At 37.9% G+C, this 18,976-nt stretch overlaps 4 protein-coding genes across 4 annotated transcripts; 1 reads left to right on the forward strand and 3 right to left on the reverse strand.

Annotated features, from left to right (window-relative positions):
• Positions 1 to 3,278: 3,278 nt before the first annotated feature.
• On the reverse strand, positions 3,279 to 4,834 carry LOC106294922 (60S ribosomal protein L18a-like protein). Its single transcript, XM_013730634.1, has 4 exons — positions 4,531 to 4,834; positions 3,863 to 3,932; positions 3,643 to 3,754; positions 3,279 to 3,556 (listed from the first exon to the last, which is right to left on the reverse strand). Exons 1-4 carry the CDS (start codon positions 4,703 to 4,705, stop codon positions 3,494 to 3,496), a joined length of 420 nt encoding a protein of 139 aa, XP_013586088.1. The 5' UTR covers positions 4,706 to 4,834; the 3' UTR covers positions 3,279 to 3,493.
• Positions 4,835 to 8,772: 3,938 nt separating this feature from the next.
• On the reverse strand, positions 8,773 to 11,446 carry LOC106292300. Its single transcript, XM_013727899.1, has 6 exons — positions 11,285 to 11,446; positions 10,635 to 11,120; positions 9,885 to 10,566; positions 9,667 to 9,812; positions 9,047 to 9,559; positions 8,773 to 8,853 (listed from the first exon to the last, which is right to left on the reverse strand). Exons 1-6 carry the CDS (start codon positions 11,444 to 11,446, stop codon positions 8,773 to 8,775), a joined length of 2,070 nt encoding a protein of 689 aa, XP_013583353.1.
• Positions 11,447 to 14,061: 2,615 nt separating this feature from the next.
• On the forward strand, positions 14,062 to 17,125 carry LOC106294923 (C2 domain-containing protein At1g53590). The gene is made up of 11 exons (XM_013730635.1): positions 14,062 to 14,290; positions 14,399 to 14,473; positions 14,576 to 14,719; positions 14,881 to 14,979; positions 15,058 to 15,189; positions 15,281 to 15,433; positions 15,524 to 15,565; positions 15,650 to 15,701; positions 15,779 to 15,871; positions 15,941 to 16,248; positions 16,334 to 17,125. The coding sequence occupies exons 1-11, from the start codon at positions 14,174 to 14,176 to the stop codon at positions 17,114 to 17,116; spliced, it is 1,998 nt and encodes a 665-aa protein (XP_013586089.1). The 5' UTR covers positions 14,062 to 14,173; the 3' UTR covers positions 17,117 to 17,125.
• Positions 17,126 to 17,136: 11 nt separating this feature from the next.
• Positions 17,137 to 18,767, reverse strand: LOC106294925 (pentatricopeptide repeat-containing protein At3g14580, mitochondrial). Its single transcript, XM_013730636.1, has one exon. It carries the CDS (start codon positions 18,755 to 18,757, stop codon positions 17,540 to 17,542), a length of 1,218 nt encoding a protein of 405 aa, XP_013586090.1. The 5' UTR covers positions 18,758 to 18,767; the 3' UTR covers positions 17,137 to 17,539.
• Positions 18,768 to 18,976: the final 209 nt, after the last annotated feature.

An 18,976-nucleotide genomic window follows, 5' to 3' on the forward strand; every position in this document is an offset into this window, starting at 1 on the left:
AATCAAATCTATAAAATTTCATAAAAATTAATAAATGTAAAAATTGTGGCAATGGAATATTTATGTTATGACAACAAATCATGCGACGGCTCAGCCGGTCAATGCAGAGTAATAAATAAATTATACAGCGGCTCGGCCGACCAATTAACAATAAATAGAATATAAGGCGGCTCGGCCGACCAATAAATTAATTAAATTACTAATAAATAATATATGTAGTATTCCGGCCATTATAACATGATATAAATAATAGTAGAGGCGGTATACCGCCCATTATAGCAGGGTATAAATGATACAAATAATTTTTACCAAATTGGAGAACGATCGTACTGATAACGTGTTATAAAATAACTTATAATTTTATAGTATTGAAAAATTCAAATAAGGGCGAAATTTTATACACGCAGAGATGGAATAACACTGATATATGATAATAACGAAAGAGAGAGATTACTATAGAGAGGGAGAAGAGAGATGTAAGGGACGAGTTACAATTCGTATATATAGAAAAGAATTTTACTGTGCAAATAGTGCAGCAGACCTCACATCTTTTATATTTTCGAGGCTTTCGGCACTTTTCTTTCTGACTTTGATAACAGTTACATTTATTTTTTATAAACATATAACATCTGAAAACCAAATTTCGGGCCATATTAATGTTTACAATTTATTTGTCCCCATATTTAGTTTTGCTTGATAACAAATAAAACATATTATTGGCATGTCACATATTCTAAGTTATCATAATTTATGGTAAATTTATAAAGTTTAATAAGTTTATTAATTACTCTTCAAGCTTGGTAAGCAAGATTTATTAAGCTTCTTTGCCACACGTATCCAAATTTGATCAGCAAGATCTTTTTAAATGGTTATGAATTCTTGAAGATACCGTTTACTTCAAAAATACCAAAAACAGATATGTAATATAGTTTTTACCATGTATGGCTGCAATTGTTGCTTAGGTAGGTTAAACAAACAAACTTTTGCGTATAGTGAAACTTGGCTGAACATTCGTATCAGAATACATGACATTCACTTTAACATTGGATGATGACAAACGAATACACATAATAATATATGTTATAGACATTGCAAACTGTTTTTTGAACACAAAATGCTTCATATACATTTGTGATAGTGATAATGACTCTAGAATATTACATAGTAACTAAATATATTTTTTGATAAAAAAAAGAAACTAAATATTTTTTTTTTAATATCTAAAGAAATATATTCTAGGATGCCTTGACTGTTTAGTATCATCAAGTTATGAATTCATTGTAGAGTTATGAATTCATTGTTATGTTAAAATTACTGAGAGGAACTTTCATAATCAAATTTTCCCTACAGTTTGTCATTTAAGTTTATGAAAGTTGACATTCGATATATGGCCATCTCAGCTCTATTATGAAAAAGTTGACATTCCATGTTCATTTGTAACACAAACCAAAACGTTTCTTAAGCTTCGCTCTCGAATAGATTTAAACCAAGGTTGTAGAAGTCTCACCACTTTTGAAATGTCTCAATTTACTTGATGATACTAAACAGTCAAGGCATCCTAGAATATATTTCTTTAGATATTAAAAAAAAAATATCTAAAGTAAATTTTATTAATCCAAACAATTTTTTTAAAAAATTTGATAGGATATGTAATTAAATTTAAATGATATTAACATACATAATATATTTTTAATATTAATGTCTATTAAATGATATTTTCTACTCATATGTTTTTCTTATCATGTGTATCTTTAATAGCAAAAACTTTAAATTACTGATAACAAAATTTTCATTGTGGGATTAATAATTTTAGTAATTGATAATTTAAAAAAAATTATCAATGTTAGTTCAAAACTTTTATCAAAAAAAAATTATTCAAAGTAAATTTTGAAACTAAAATATTTATTTATTCAATATGGTTTATAGTTTAATTTAGAATGATATATATACATATATACTTTAAATCTTAACGATTAATTAAATTAGACTTTTACTTATATGATTTTGTAATCATTTGTATTTTGTCATAACAAAAATTTTAAACCATGGATCGCAAAATTTGAATGTGAGACTTTTAACAGTTTTAGTAATTTATAGTCGTTTTTTAAAATTCAAAATATAACATATATAGGCAATTCCGTAATCTTTATTTAAGGAAATAATAAATGACATTAATAATGAATTTATGGTTAGTTTAATAAAAAACTTATTATATAATTAGATGGACCAACCTATTTCTCTAATAATTCTAAGAATCATCCTAGTGATGACAAGTGGCAACAAAAAGAAGTTGTAATGTTTCACAAATAATATATAGGGGATAATAAATTTTTGTCAATAGTTTTTAGACTTTTATTAATGTTTTGTTTCTGATTAATGATAACTGAAAAAACTTATTTGATTTATCAAAAAGGCCGTGTTAAACTTTATTGTTAGTATGTTAGTTAGACAACATGAACATAAAATAACATGGACGTATATGGTTATAATAATTTTTCTAGGGAATATATGGGTTAAACTAACATTTCTTCGAGCTCATTCTAATGATGCCACATAAGAAAATTGGTGTATTAAAGAGTTTACACCTTAACGAATTTATTTTGTAATTAATGCACAATTGAGGTTACATTTTCTTAAAAGATATTCAAATAATATATAGAAAATATTAACAGTTTCTTTTTACCATTGTATAATCTCCATCTTTGATAAACAATTTTACAGAATGTAACACTTTGATCGATAGTCATTATATACGAGATCTTCGATAAACATGTTGAATAGGTCTTTTTGTGACACTCTAGAAGTTTATGTTAAGCTTGTATCCTATAATCTGAAAAATGTTATATTGTCTAAAAATTGAACTATGATGTAAACATTTTTTAAATCTGGACCACTATACTATGATCCTTCTATAAATATTTACGATTAGCTGAAGAGTTCTCGTTGTAATATTTGATGAAGACCATTAAACTACTCATTTTTCAGCTATACATTCTAGTTGTTTTTCTTTCCATAATCTTTTGAAATTATGAAACACGTACAGAAAAAGTTAATAAAACATCCATAAACGTAGCTAACAGATGTTATAAGTAATTCTTTATAAAAAAAAAAAAGGAAAAAGATACTGGTTCAAATCACCAGTGTTTAAGAAAGTGGTAAATCATACTCAATGCCTAGCAGCAGCTAAAACACTTCATCAGAAATGTAAAGAGTCTAAAAGTTTAGAAAAATAGTCATCTCGATTTTTGAAAAGCTTGACGACGCCTATGTCACACAAATCATATATGTATATATATAATTTTAAAATTTAAACACATTACTACGGTTTGGAGATGAACATTTTTTTGGTAAGTAAACAAATGCCATGGTCGACTGTAATCTTTAAACAATATACATTGAGGTCTTAAACACACATGTACAATCTTCTTCTGCAACAACAGTACCTCAACGCCCTAATCGGTCTCTACCGGATTAGGAGCGTCAAGTCTTCACTTTAAGACCAGGCCCCTGATCCTCTTACAGCTCCAATAACGATGAAAATCGTAGCAATAACAGCCTGTTGGTCAGAATTAACTTAGTGTCTTCATCAGAAAAATAAGAAAATATGTATTGCCATGTGAGATATATATATTATGGACTTACTCCAATTGCACAAGCTATGTATCCTGGTTTCTCACGCGGGTTTCTAGAGAATAGGAAAAGGAAAAAGCCGATGTACCAGGGGATGGCACCGAAGAAGAAACCAAGGATGAATCTTCAAGAAACAAAAACCAAAAAAACAAATGTGGGTTTGTGTTTTGCTCAAAGCTTGACAAGAATGTAAATGATCAGAAGATAAGGTAAAAAGATGAATTAGACTTACAATAACCAACCAATGCCTATTCCACAACACGGAAGACGATCGTGCTCTGTTACTCCATTAACAGCATAACCTAGAGAAACCATAAGGATCATTAGAACAAAATGACACAACCCTTTTTGAGAAAATAAGATTTAATGTGTACTACTATTCCATATGAACCCACAATCTTAAAACATTCAAAGCAAAAATCATTTGTCAGTTAAAAAACGTAAACGCTAAACCAAAACAGAACCTTCCATTGCGTTTAACATTTTCTATATCAAAAACCTTTAAATCTTTCTTACTTTTGAGGCTCAATTTGTCTCTTCATTCTCAAGCGATCTAGCATCTTGATTTTTCTCAAAAGTAGACACACGGTAAAAAAGAGAGTAGTAAATAGGTAAATATTCTCTTTTAGTTACTGGATCAGGTTCGAATACAATACTTATATACTACAAAGGATCTCACAAAATTCTATAAAGAGTTAGATTCTAATCCAATGCGAATTTTGGCGGCTTTAGTGGAAGTAAAATATCAAAGATCCAAACAAATTAATCACCAAAAGGATATTCGATGGAATATATCAAGAAAAGAAAAGAAAATAAACAAACACAAAAAGAAGAAGAAACCAACAGCTGATCTGATCATTTCAACATGTTGTCCATTGAAAACATGAAAAAGAAAGTTACCGGAGACGTAGGGCTGAGCTGGCTGTGGATAACCGGGGGGAGGTGGCTGCTGCTGAGGAGGTGGATAGTTGGAGACACCTTGAAACGGCGGAGGATGAGGAGGCTGCTGCTGGTGTTGATAATCATTCGCAACTGATCTGTTTTTCTCGTCTTCTACTACGCCGCCGCTGGTCATCTCTCTTTTCGGATCAATAAACAAAAACAATCTTCCTCTGATTATGGTGAAAACAAGATTTCAGTTTTGTAAGGTTATTATGTATTTGAGGTATGCGCGTGCCACGTGGCTGTTTCCGTGGTTGGTCTGATTTCTCTATAATTTGAACTAACGTAACCCGAGGGGAAGACTTGCTTCGCTGTATACACCTTTTTACTTTACAAAAATAACACCGACGGAAATAAAGCAAAGAAACCATCATTAATCACGTTTAAGCATCATTTTTTCTCAGATCCATTTCAAACTATAGTCTAGAAATTAATACTCCATTTGTTTTATTTTGAATGTCGTTTAAATTTTGTGTACACAAATTAAATAAACAATTAATTATGTATATTTTCTATATAAAAACGCGATTACCTATATACTGGTGTTTTGAAACCCGATCCAGACCCGCAGTTGAACCGGTAAACTCGGTGACCCAGAAAAAATCCGGTTTGGGTTTTGTGAAAAACACAATATTTAGAAACTCGCAAAACCCGTGAAAATTCAGTAAAACCCGAAACGCGATACCGGTTGAACCAATAAATAACTTTTACTTCTTTTTTTTAGTTTTTAATTATGCTTTGAGATTATGTTTTATATTCTAAGTTTATAATTAAGAAGTTAGGTGCTTACAAAAAAAACAAGTTAGGTTTTTTTTTTTAGTTTTATATTTGTGATTTTTGAATTTTGATGAAGATTTCACTATGCCACCAGAAGAAAATTAAGTGAACAATGTTAGAGAGAACCAAAATTAGTTGATGTGATTTGTTGTTAGTTTATTTCTGTTATTGACAATTTATTACAATGATCTTTTGCTTTTGGTTTATTTTGGATTTTGAAGTTTAATTTTTTATTTACATTAGACATTTAAATATTTATGAATTTTATGTATTGTTTTTTTAGATGTCATAACTCTTACCCTGTTACAGAAAAATTTTAAATAGTCTAAGCTATTTTTGATATTTTGTATATCAAATGAAAATAAAAATATAAAAACTAAAGTTAAGTATTTTCTAAAAAAATTTAAACATAAAATATATACATATCTAAACTATTATTTTATGTTTTAAAAAAACATTTAGAAAATATTAAACTTTAGTTTCTATATTTTTATTTACATAGCTAATATATTATTATATAATAAAATTAATTAATTTGTCAACCCGCAGTTCACCCGGTCGACCTAGTGACCAAGCTGAAGGACCCTAAGATCGGCTCACTCGACTGGATCTGGTTTGGATATGAACTCCAGATGGAGAACTGAATGGATTGAAGGGTCACACGAAGGTTGCGGAAGGCCTCCGATATTCCCGACTTCAGTTGGTGCTTGATATGACTCACAAGTCCACCAAAAGAAGAATCTCGAACCGTTGCTTGATATGACTCACAAGACCAACGAGTTTGAGAGATGTTTGCTTGGATATGACTCACCAAGAAACAAAACAAGTTCTAAACAAAGAACAAAGAGTTCAACTCAAAAGCTTTAGAAAAAAATCGATTATCTTATTCAATAGAAGGGATTACATACTTATAGAGTTTTGTAGTCAAAGACATTAAATAGAAATGTAGAAAAACAAGACATAGAAAATATAAATTTGACTAGATCTGTTCAAGGCACGAAAAATAGGAAGACTAGTCAAAGTGACCGTTCGGCTCCTGTCCATATGCATCCGAGCTGGCTGTGTCCAAGGCGGAAAGGATCAGCACATGGGCGGGACGTTCTGCTAAGGCCGCGGGACGTTCTGCTAAGGCCGCGGGACGTTCTGATCGGACAAGTTGCGTTCCAACATAGCCCAAGTCTTCTGATAGCTTAAAGATCCTTGCCTTAGAGAAATATCCAAAGGAAAAGTCCATGATCGGATCGAACAAGGAAGAGAGATCATCAGCACAGTCGCCGGTACATGCGGTATGAGCCAAACGGGCCAAAAGAGAGAAGCCATGGTCTGAATCGGAATTGGCTCGACCTAAGTTGATTTTGGCTTGACCATCAGCCTTAGCTTGTCAAGTTGGCCGGGAAAGACGAGCTTCAGTTTGGTCAGTTCGGTCAGTTCGATCATCTGGTGGTGGATCTGGGCGAAGCTCTAATCCGGACGTTTGCGGGTCAAGCCGCTACATGGCCCGATCGGTCTGTCTGGTCTGATCAGAAGGATGAACCTCAACTGGGACGTCTGGAATGTCTGATCTTCATGCTGGTCGGACTGGTCCATGGACTGGGGCACATCATTCCCTCCTTCTTTAAAAGGATTTGTCCACAAATCTGGATCATCTACAAGAAAAAGAGAAAGATTAGACACATTAAAGCTTGAAGAAATATCATACTTACCTTGTAAGTCAAGCTGATAAGCATTGTCATTGATCTTTCTAAGGATCTGGAATGGACCATCGACCCGAGGCATGAGTTTAGACTTTCTTTCCTCCGTAAACCGTTCTTTCCTTAAGTGAACCCAAACAAGATCACCCTCTCTAAAGATCACCTCCTTTCTATTCTTGTTAGCATATCTTTTGTATCCTTCGGTTTTGGCTTCAATGTTGGCACGAACCTGCTCATGTAACTTCTTGATAGTGTCTGTTTTCTTCTTGCCATCTGTACTAACTCTTTCACTCAAAGGCAAAGGCAAAAGATCAAGTGGAGATAAAGGATTAAAGCCATAAACGACTTCAAAAGGTGAAAACTTAGTAGCAGAATGCATATCATGATTATAAGCAAACTCAACATGAGACAAACATTCTTCCCAAAGTTTAAGGTTTTTCTTAACCAATGATCTAATCAATGCGGACAAAGTTCTATTCGCTGCTTCAGTTTGGCCATCAGTTTGTGGGTGACAAGTCGTAGAAAACATTAATCTTGTTCCTAATTTAGACCACAAAGTTTTCCAGAAAAGGAACTTAGCATCACGATCAGAGACAATGGTTTTAGGCATTCCATGCAATCGAACAATTTTCCTAAAGAACAAATCAGCAACTTGCACAGCATCATTAGTCTTATGACATGGAATGAAATGAGCCATTTTTGAAAATCTATCAACAATCACAAAGATGGAGTCTCAGCCAGATTTATTCCTAGGCAAACCAAGAACAAAATCCATAAAAATATCTACCCAAGGATGAGAAGGAATGGGTAGAGCCGAATACAAACCGTGATTGGACGCCTTAGTTTTGGATTTCTTGCAGACCACACATCGGCCACAAATCCTTTCAACGTCCTTCATCAAGCTCGGCCAGTAGAAGTGATCATAAACCGTCTTGTATGTCTTCTTGACTCCAAAATGTCCCATAAGACCTCCTCCATGAGATTCCCTAAGAAACAACTCCCTCAAAGAACATTGGGGCACACACAAACGGTTATCAAAGAACAAAAATTCAGAATTTTGAAAGTACTTTCCGTAAGCCACTTTGGAACACTTTTGAAATATTTCTTTGAAATCTGGATCAGCCCCATACAAGTCTTTGATAAGTTCAAAAGCCAAGCAGTTTTGTTTCAAGGGCTGAAAGAAGAGTGTACCTTCGGGACAAGGCATCAGCCACTACATTTTCCTTACCTTGCTTGTACTTGATAACATAAGGAAATGTCTCAATGAACTCCACCCAACGTGTGTGTCTCTTGTTCAGATTCTGTTGACCCTTAAGATGTTTCAAGGACAGATGGTCCGTGTGGATAACAAACTCCTTAGGCCAAAGATAGTGTTGCCACGTTTGGAGAGTTCTCACCAAAGCATATAGCTCCTGGTCGTAGGTGGGGTAATCGAGTGTGGCGCCTCCAAGCTTCTCACTGAAGTAAGCAATGGGTTTCCTATCCTGCATCAAGACAGCACCAATTCCAACTCCGGAAGCATCACATTCAATCTCAAAGGTTTTAGTAAAGTCAGGAAGTACAAGTAAAGGTGCATGAGTCAACTTCCATTTTAGCATATGAAAAGCTTCTTCTTGGGCTTGTTCCCATTTGAATCCGACATTCTTCTTGATCTTTTCAGTCAGAGGAGCAGCAATGGAACTGAAGGCTGGAACAAATCGCCTATAAAAACCGGCCAGACCATGAAAGCTCCTTACCTCGCCCACGGTCGATGGACTTGGCCAGTCTCGGATGGCTTTGATTTTCTCCTCGTCCACTCTAAGTCCTTCAGCACCTACAACAAAACCCAAGAACACCACGTGATCTGTTCCAAAAGAGCATTTGCCAAGATTGGCAAAGAGTTTTTTCTTTTCTAAGAACTTCAAAAACAGACTTTAGATGCATCTTATGATCTTCAATGTTTTTGCTATAGATAAGAATGTCATCAAAGTAGAAAAAACAAAATGACCAATGAATGACCTCAAGACATGATTCATCAAATGCATAAAAGTGCTAGGTGCATTAGTAAGACCAAATGGCATAACAAGCCACTCATACAATCCTAACTTTGTTTTAAATGCAGTTTTCCACTCATCACCTTCTTTCATCCTAATCTGGTGATAGCCACTTTTCAAATCAATTTTAGAGAAGACACATGATCCATGCAACTCATCAAGCATGTCGTCTAGCCTAGGAATGGGATGCATATACTTTACTGTGATGTTGTTGATGGCACGGCAGTCCAAACACATGCGCCACGAGCCATCCTTTTTGGGCACAAGAAGGACATGAATGGCACAAGGATTGAGGCTCTCCCGGATGTAGCCTTTCTCAAGAAGGTCACCAATCTGCTTCTGAAGTTCCTTGGTCTCCACCGGATTGGTACGGTAAGCTGGTCGGTTTGGCAGAGACGCTCCTGGAACAAGGTCTATCTGATGTTCAATGCCTCGTACTGGTGGCAATCCTTTAGGATTCTCATCTGGAAATACATCAGAATACTCCTGCAAAACATCTAAAAGTTCACTCGGAATCTCCGGTGCAAGGTAATAAGAGATTCTTTGTACACAAGTAAAAGAAAGGACTTTTGAGAGTAAAGAGATTTCTTGACCTGACTTGGCTTGATATAGAAATTGGAGTTCCGTTGGGATGATTCGTGTTCATCTGGCTTGGATTCTTTGTCACGGCTCCTCTTGAGTTGGACCTGATCTTGATGGACCTCCAAAGGGGTCAAAGGAACCAGTGTGATCTTCTTTCCTTTATGGTCAAAGGAGTGTCGGTTTGTGAAACCATCATGCACGGCCCTTTTATCAAATTATCATGGCTTGCCAAAGAGAATGTGGCATGCGTCCATAGGAAGAACGTTGCAAATGACCTCGTCCTCATATCGGCCAATGGTAATGGGGACGGTAACTTGTTCTTTCAGATACTGTTCTCCAGCCTCGTTTAGCCATTCCAACCTGAAAGGACGAGAGAGAGGCCGAGTAGCAAGCCCTAGTTTCCTGACAAGACTGTCACTAGCAACATTAGTACAACTCCCACCATCAATAATCAAAGAACAGACCTTTTCAGAAACTAAACAACGAGAATGAAAAAGATTATCCCTTTGTTCTTTTTCATTGGTTTTGGGTTGAACACTCAAAGATCTTCTTGTGACAAGTAGAGGACCATGAGCTGGATAGTCGAAGCAAACCTTTTCATCAAAGATCGGATCGGAGTCAACATCAAAGGTCGGATCAGAATCATCGACCAAGCGGCTGTCCGTCTCATCAAAGATTGACTCCACCATGCTTTTCCTAGCAACGAGTAGTGGCCCGTGATGTGGATATCCAAATGACTCGTCCTCATCATCAAAGATTGGAACCAGATCCTCCTGTTCATTCTCAGATTCAACTTCTGCATTTTCCATGAGAATCATCACCCGTTGGTTGGGACAATTTTTGGCGAAGTGTCCTAGGCCTTGACACTTGAAGCACCTAATGTCTCTTGCTCGGCCAGAAGTCTCCACTGCCTTTCTTTTGTCATCACGAGCAGGAACATCAGTTTTAAAAGCATTATGTGTTGTGGAAGAAGGCTTACCTTTGTCTTGGTAGCTTGGTTTAGGAGCAAAGACCGGTTTAGGAGAGAAGACCGGTTTTTGGAAGTAATGGCCGGTTTTGAGAAACTATTCCTCTTGAGTTGTTGCTCGATCAAGATGGCTTTGTGTAGCATCTGTTCCACACTACCATACTCTTGAAGCTCCATACGGTCTTGGATGTCACGGTTGAGGCCTGAAAGAAATCGAGCCATGGTGGCTTCCAAAGGCTCATCCGTGTCAGTCTTGATCATCAAGATCTCTATCCCTTGGTAATAGTCTTCCACAGAGTTGGTTCCTTGAAGCAAGCGTCTTAGCTTCTGGTGGAGGTCGCGGTGATAGTGAGAAGGTACGAAACGTTTCCTCATCAGCTCGGTAAGCTCGTCCCATGTCTCAATCGGCCGTTCACCTGTTCTCCTCTTGTGGTTCAAAACTTGATCATACCAATTAATAGCATAGCCAGAGAAATTAGTAGCAGCAAATCTTACTTTCTTTAGTTCAGAAAAGTTTTGACAATCAAACACATGCTCAATTTTCCTTTCCCACTCAAGAAAAGCATCAGGATCATTTTTACCATCAAAAGGTGGAATTTTCAGTTTCAATCCGTTCAAACTATCATCAGTACGACCAGTTCTAGCAAATGGATTGACATCACCTGGATCTCAGGTTCTAGGACCTCTTCTTGGACGGTATGCGGATCTGGCCTCATCCTCTTGGACGTCCTCCTATTGGATCTCATCGTCGGACCGGGTGTTCCTTTGCGGATGGTCTCTTCTCGTTCCGGTTCTAGGATGAGTTTGGCTGGCCTGAATCTCATCAAGCCTCTGATGGATTTGATCTAAACCTGTGTTCAACATGTTAGACATAGAATCATTCAAAGCACGCATTTGAAGGTTAGACAGTCCAGCAACTGAGTTTCCGGGATGGTTTCATTCATCATCACTACTCATGGTTCCTGAAATTTCTTAAACACAAAACGTTAGATAAAAAAAATCCTCACTCTCTCAAGTGTTTGATCCTCACCCACACACGTGTTTCTCTCAGAATTTGGATGGTCACACACACAAGTTTTCACTCAAGGTTCTAAGAAGAACAGATCTAAGAATCCCAATGGACAAATCGAAGCAAACACAAGAGAATTTTCTCAAGATAGAAAGATAAGAGATTTTGGTTTTGGAATCCATTTTAACCACCTCAAAAGCTGAATTTCTCCTCAGCCAGCAGACTTTCTCTTCCATCACCAATCCACAAATCAAACTTGAAACTTTTTTTTTTTTAAATTTCGTAGATCTCTCTTTTTTTTTTATAAAATGGATGTTAATGAGGGGCCCAGATTCAAGATAGATAGAAGAAGAAGTGTTTATGAAGAAATGGAAGATGAGAAGATGGAATGATTCAGAAGAAACCAGACAAGTGGCTTTGATACCACTTGAAGGACCCTAAGATCGGCTCACTCGACTGGATCTGGTTTGGATATGAACTCCAGATGGAGAACTGAATGGATTGAAGGGTCACACGAAGGTTGCGGAAGGCCTCCGATATTCCCGACTTCAGTTGGTGCTTGATACGACTCACAAGTCCACCAAAAGAAGAATCTTGAACCGTTGCTTGATATGACTCACAAGACAAACGAGTTTGAGAGATGTTTGCTTGGATATGACTCACCAAGAAACAAGACAAGTTCTAAACAAAGAAAAAATAGTTTAACTCAAAAGCTTTAGACAAAATCGATTATCTTATTCAATAGAAGGGATTACATACTTATAGAGTTTTGTAGTCAAAGACATTAAATAGAAATGTAGGAAAACAAGACATAGAAAATATAAACTTGACTAGATCTGGTCAAGGCACGGAAAATAGAGAAGATTAGTCCAAGTGACCGTTCGGCTCCTGTCCAGATGCATCTGAGCTGGCTGTGTCCAAGGCGGAAAGGATCAGCACATGGGCGGGACGATCAGCAAGAGCCGCAGGACGTTCTGCTAAGGCCGCGGGAAGTTCTGATCGGACAAGTTACGTTCCAACATAGCCTAAGTCTTCTGATAGCTTAAAGATCCTTGCCTTAGAGAAATATCCAAAGGAAAAGTCCATGATCGGATCGAACAAGGAAGAGAGATCATCAGCACAGGCGCTGGTACATGCGGTACGAGCCAAACGGGCCAAAAGAGAGAAGCCATGGTCTGAATCGGAATTGGCTCGACCTAGGTTGATTCTGGCTTGACCATCAGCCTTAGCTTGTCGAGTTGGCTGGGAAAGACGAGCTTCAGTTCGGTCAGTTCGGTCAGTTCGATCATCTGGTCGTGGATCTAGGCGAAGCTCTAATCCGGACGTTCGCGGGTCGAGCCGGTACACGGTCCGATCGGTCTGTCTGGTCTGATCGGAATGACGAACCTAAACTGGGACGTCTGGAATGTTCTGATCTTCATGCTGGTCGGACTGGTCCGTGGACTGGGGCACATCACCAACGACCTAGTAAGTCGTCCGGTTCAGTGTCTGGGTTGGGTTTAAATACATTGTTATATACTTAATTATATTTCAATCAATAAAAAATCAATTATTAAATAAAATTAATAAATTTTGTATTGAAAGTCATTAAAAGTCGAAAACAACACTTATTTTGAAACGAAAATTTTTCTATATAACGACACTTAGTAAGGAAATGGGGGGAGGGAGTATATGATGCAAGGTTAGAGGTGTAAAATGTTTTCTATGACCCACCCGACTTCTTCAAACACAAAGTGCTTTTTTTTTTTGTATTTGGTAAAAAGTGTATTTTAAAAAAGTGTATTTGTTTCTTAATGAAATATCTACCTTGCTATACATAAATTTAAATGGTGTAAGCAAAAAATATAGATAAAATCATAATATAAATTCACAGATAATGTTATATGGAAACATATCAAATGTGAATCATCCATAGATTTATGAATCTTGAAACAATGACTAAACATATATATTTTTAATCATTTAGGAATCAGATGATATGTTACTAACTATTAATATTTTGGAAATTATACCAACATTTCATTTTTTTATGAACTTATGACTATGGCCGGCTCTTTGTCGGTTCAGATCAACTCCTTTTTTTTTTTAATGGCACAGTAGGATCTTTTTATTCATAATTTGGCATGAAACATCAGAGTAAATCTTATTGTATATCCTCAACACGTGCCTTACACGCTTGCTCACTTTCAGGGGGTTGACGCGTTTCTCTTTCGCAGAAGATGACGTTTTTCTCCTTTCCAAACAAGTCTTACAACCCGAAAGGAAACGATAACGTTTTGAGCTTAGCGGAAAAGAGGAGAGGAAATATGATCGCACTTAAACTAATAACGTAGGCTTTCGTTGTCATTGTCTCTCGATCCCACTTAACTAATCAACCACCAGAAGAAAGAAACATATATAAAACTGCAACCGTTCTTTCGTTGACCTTTTTGTTCGAACCAAAACACACTCCATCATCATCATGAAGAACTTCGGCTGAAATTTGATCTCCTTGGTTAACAAGACAAAGCAACCATCTTCACTTGTGTGTTTCGTGGAACAAATGGAGTGTTCTGTATTCCATCATGTGGTCATTGTGTTGATGTTCCTTTGGATTCTTTCTTACTTGAATCGATCACACTCCCTTTTATATCTCCTCTCTCTGCTATATCTCTACTTGGTATCGTTTCTTCTGCTCCTCTCTCTCTCCCTCTCTGGTTGACTTATGTTTCCTTTGGGTTTGTTAAAGACTTTAATTTTTGCTTTGTTTTGGTGGGGTTTATTTTAGGTTCATGAACGTTATGTGATGAGATTGAGGAGAAAGTTTCAGTTTCAAGAGACGAAGCAAGCTAACCAGAGACGGGTAGTTTTACTTCCTTGGAGAAAAAGTTATTCCATGTTCATGTTCTATCTCTTTAGGGGTTTTCATTTTTACATTGAAAGATACTGACTTTGGCTTTGTTAGGTCCTCTCCGACTCTGAATCAGTCCGGTGGCTGAATCATGCCGTGGAGATGATATGGCCGATTTGCATGGAACAGATTGCGTCTCAGAAGATTCTGCGTCCGATTATACCTTGGTTCTTGGAGAAATATAGACCTTGGACCGCGGTAAAACACACAGACATATTTGTTGAGTATTTTCTGTTTCTTTTTGTCTATGGTTAGACATTTGGAATACTTCTTTGGGTTCTATGGAAATGACTAGGCCATTTGTTGTATTACCATCACTTAGTATAATTGATGGTATGGTATGATGATCACTTATGCAGAAAGAAGCTTCGATACAACATCTCTATTTGGGAAGAAACCCACCTTTGTTGACTGGTATAAGGAGGGTGCTTGGGCAATCTACTGGCGATGATCACTTGGTATAGCTCTCAACATGGTGACATCTGGTGCTTAATATCTAAATAGAGGAAGTATAACTTATGCTGGAGTTTATTCAGGTACTGGAACTTGGAATGAACTTCCTCGCAGCAGATGATATGAGCGCAATACTGGCAGTGAAGCTAAGAAAAAGACTTGGTTTTGGAGTGTGGACAAAGTTACATATCACAGGAATGCATGTCGAAGGAAAGGTAATGACTTCACACATCCACATGTTTTTTTACACACTCTCTTAAGTGGAGAGTACCTTGATTCATTCTGTGTACCTTTTAACTATTGAAGGTGTTGATTGGAGTGAAGTTCCTTCGTAGATGGCCGTTTCTAGGGCGTTTACGCGTGTGTTTTGCTGAGCCACCTTACTTCCAAATGAATGTAAAACCAATCTTCACTCATGGACTTGATGTTTCTGTGCTTCCAGGGATTGCAGGATGGCTAGTAAGTATTGACTCCTGATGAGCTTGTAAACTTAAAGTAGTGTTTCATCTTCTAATAGCCTCACCCTCATTAATATTTTTTCCCATTCAGGACAATCTCCTGTCTACTGCATTTGAGCAGACTCTTGTTGAGGTAAGGTTTCCCTCATGGTAGCTAAGCAAACATTATCATTACAATGAAGCCAAGTTTTAATGAAGCTTGTGTCTAACTTTGCAGCCAAATATGCTTGTAGCTGATATGGAGAAATTTATTAGCCCAAGATCAGGAGGTAGGATGTTCAGAATACATAACTTCTATCTTGTACAGTCCATATGATTACAACTTTGTGCCTGTGTTTACTTGCAGAAAACTGGTTCTTTTTTTATGAGAAAGGACCAGTTGCACACGCTCTTGTTGAAGTTGTTGAAGCATCTGATGTTAAACCATCAGATCTAAATGGTTAGTTTCATGCACTCTTAGTAAGTTTGAACGGCATTTTTATGAACTGCTTGGATTTGGGTGCTTCAGGTTTAGCTGATCCTTATGTGAAAGGGCAGCTTGGCGCTTACAGATTCAAAACCAAGATACTAAGGAAAACGTTGGCTCCCAAATGGCAAGAAGAGTTCAAGATACCAATCTTAACATGGGACTCTCCAAATGTACTTAACATTGAAGTACAAGACAAAGACAGATTCTGCGATGGCAGGCTTGGCGATTGTTCAGTAAACATTGCGGAGCTCAGAGGTGGGCAAAGAAATGATATGTGGTTGCCTCTTCAGAACATCAAAACGGGGAGGCTGCACCTTGCTATTACCGTAACTGAGGATGAACCAAAGGTAAGAATTGAGCTTCTGTGTTATTTTGCCTGAACATAGAGTTTCATTATAAGTCTTAAACAATGTGCATCTGATTCTTTTACAGTGGAATGATGATCGGTTTGAAGGAGTAACAGTAAGTAAAGAAGATATGTGGGCTTCTTTTGCTTTAGAGAAAGCAAGCAAATGCTCCGTCTCGTCGGTGGCATCTGATAAGTCTCCAAGGGTTCTTGATAATTTGGAACCAATTAACATTGAAGGACAAGAAGAGACAGGGATCTGGATACATCAGCCCGGAACTGAAGTCTCACAGATTTGGGAACCAAGAAAAGGCAGGAGTCGATGCCTTGATAGCCAAGTACCTGGAATTCCTCATGATGCTTCTGCTGGAAGTAACGAAAGCAGCAGCCCTGATGAAACTCAGGAAGGTAAGAACACAGTGAGGTCTGTTGGTCGTGGATTGAAGAAAGTTGGTTTAGTGTTTCGTTGGAATGGGAAGAATGAAGAATCAGCGAACATGGAGGAGGATGTCAGGTCTCCTTGGATTAATTTAAGGGCGTTGAATCGAAAGGATGTTGGTGTTAAGTACATCATTGAAGACCGTTTGTCAGGGCCTCTCACAGGAAGATGTCCAAAAAGTGAGAGCTTTAGTTCTGAAGACAGTCAGAATAAGGGGCACATGAAAGATGTTGCAAAGAGCATTTTGAAACAAGCTGAAATTTTTGCAAGACAAATAAAGCATGTGTTTTCGCCTAGAGGGTCAAGGAATTCAAGAGATAACGAGTGTTTAACCGTGTCAGCGCAAGATGTTGTTCCTGAACCTGAGTCTGATGATGAACCTGCACTTAGCTGTGCAGGACCTAGGAACACCAAAAACAGCATAACATGAAGGTAAAACTGTTGGATCAGGCGAAGATGATCATGTAAATACATCAGTAAACTCCAAAGAAGATTTTAAAGGTGTTGCAGAGATTTCGGAAAAATAGAGAAGCAAAGGTACAGAAAGTAAATCCAAACTTGGAAACAACATAAATGGATGCCAAGAACTCTTCTGCTAGAGCTGAGAAAGTCGCCACACCAAATGGAAGAATAGAAAACGAATCATAGGTAACCAAAGGCTTGAGGATGGATATTTGAGTATGTTCCAAGTCAATGTAGTTGTAACTTTACGACAAAGGGTTCGCGTACACCTTTTGAGTTTTGAGTTTTGAGTCTGTGTCTTGGTCAACAACTTTTCGAGTCTCTGTCTTTGCTTCTTCCACTCAAAGAACTGTGCAAAGCATGTTCTATCTTTCAAACAAATGTACAAACATTATCCACTTGTTTCCTGGCGATCAATAATGCGATCCAACACTTCTTGAGAGTCCTTATTCTTCACAACTACACAGCCAACAACTTTCCACCACATCCCCGTTTTCGGAACAAAACCATGACTCACCATCTGCTTCAAAACCCAATCCACTTCCGCAGCATCCTTCGTCTCACAAAGCCCCAGAACCATCTTCTTGTACGACAAGAAACTAGGTCTCATACCCCAAGAAACCATCTTCCTCATCATCTCTCCAGCTTCCAAGTTCCTCTTCTTATCCAACAAACCATACAACACCTCCTGATAAGTCCCACTATTCGGCTGACACCCTCTCACCTTCATCCGCTCCATAACCTCAACCCCTTCTTCGACCCTACCTTTCCTCCTAAGCCCCGAGATCAGAATATTAAACGTGATAGCATCCGGCTCGATCCCTTCCTTCTCCATCCTCTCCAACAACCTAAACGCTCCCTCAAACTCACCTTTATTACAAAACCCACGTAACAACGGAGAAAACGTCATCACGTTAGGGCGCGATTTTAGTTTAGGAAATTCGTCGAGCAGTTGGAGTGCAGAGTCGAGATTCCCACTCTCGCACAGCCCCTTGATAAGTATATTCAAACAACAACCATCGATCTCAACGCCGAGGTTAGGAGCCCTCACGAAGATCTCATGAATCTCGTCGAACAGCTTCGCCTTGACGAGGAGGTTCAGTATAAAATTGAAGCTTTTCGCGCTCGGCCAGCACCCGAACTCGGGCATGGAGAAGAGGATATCGATCGCTTTATTGATTCTCCCGGCTGAGTTCCCGTAAACCTTCATGAGGCTGTAGAAGAACCCTTCGGAGAAACGGCACCGTTTCTCCTCGACGGTTAGGGCTTTGACGAGGTGTTCGATTTCGTCGAACATCTTGGCGTGTCCGAGCTTGTTGATGAGAAGGGCGTAGAGAGGCTCTGTGGGTTGGTAGTCTTTGCGTTTGGAGTAGTGTCGGTAGGCAGGGATGAGGAAGGTTGGGTCTTTGACGGTTTCGAAGATTTTTAGAACCTCGTTGGGGGCTAGCCAGTCCTTGTGGGTTAGTCTGGCGAGTTTTTCGTCGTAACCCGAAGGAGTATGTCTATCGGGAGAAGATGAGAGGAGGCGTGTAGCGGAGACAGAGAGTGGTTGGCTTCTTGTGAGATTTGAGTTGGATGTTGCAGACAGAACAAGTCTCCGGAGAATCATTGTTTCTTTTTTGTTAGAGACAGACGCCTTTGAAACTCGAACAGTTATTATATGTATTGGCGGCTACCGCCAACAATAACTTGAACCGAGTGGTTTAATGTTTTTATACAGTTTGGACCGGTATATCTTGTTCGGTTTTGTTACCTGGTTTGTGAAAATTGATTTTAGTTCGGTTTATCCAGTCTGAGAACAAAAAACCAATTAAATCATACATCAGAA

This window comes from Brassica oleracea, chromosome C5, assembly GCF_000695525.1.
Source record: "Brassica oleracea var. oleracea cultivar TO1000 chromosome C5, BOL, whole genome shotgun sequence".
Classification (NCBI taxonomy): domain Eukaryota; kingdom Viridiplantae; phylum Streptophyta; class Magnoliopsida; order Brassicales; family Brassicaceae; genus Brassica; species Brassica oleracea.

Bases quoted from the DNA above. Each gene is read 5' to 3' on its own strand.
- LOC106294922 (XM_013730634.1), bottom strand. From the start codon at position 4,705: ATGACCAGCGGCGGCGTAGTAGAAGACGAGAAAAACAGATCAGTTGCG. The intron at 3,933-4,530 runs GTAACTTTCTTT...TGGTTTCTCTAG, and splicing joins AGCTCAGCCCTACGTCTCCG to GTTATGCTGTTAATGGAGTA. The intron at 3,557-3,642 runs GTAAGTCCATAA...TCTGACCAACAG, and splicing joins ACATAGCTTGTGCAATTGGA to GCTGTTATTGCTACGATTTT.
- LOC106292300 (XM_013727899.1), bottom strand. From the start codon at position 11,446: ATGAGATTCAGGCCAGCCAAACTCATCCTAGAACCGGAACGAGAAGAG. The intron at 10,567-10,634 runs GTAAGCCTTCTT...GACAAAAGAAAG, and splicing joins ACCAAGCTACCAAGACAAAG to GCAGTGGAGACTTCTGGCCG. The intron at 9,813-9,884 runs GCAAGCCATGAT...TTGACCATAAAG, and splicing joins CGCATGCCACATTCTCTTTG to GAAAGAAGATCACACTGGTT.
- LOC106294923 (XM_013730635.1), top strand. From the start codon at position 14,174: ATGGAGTGTTCTGTATTCCATCATGTGGTCATTGTGTTGATGTTCCTT. The intron at 15,566-15,649 runs GTAAGGTTTCCC...CTAACTTTGCAG, and splicing joins TTGAGCAGACTCTTGTTGAG to CCAAATATGCTTGTAGCTGA. The intron at 16,249-16,333 runs GTAAGAATTGAG...ATTCTTTTACAG, and splicing joins TAACTGAGGATGAACCAAAG to TGGAATGATGATCGGTTTGA.
- LOC106294925 (XM_013730636.1), bottom strand. From the start codon at position 18,757: ATGATTCTCCGGAGACTTGTTCTGTCTGCAACATCCAACTCAAATCTC.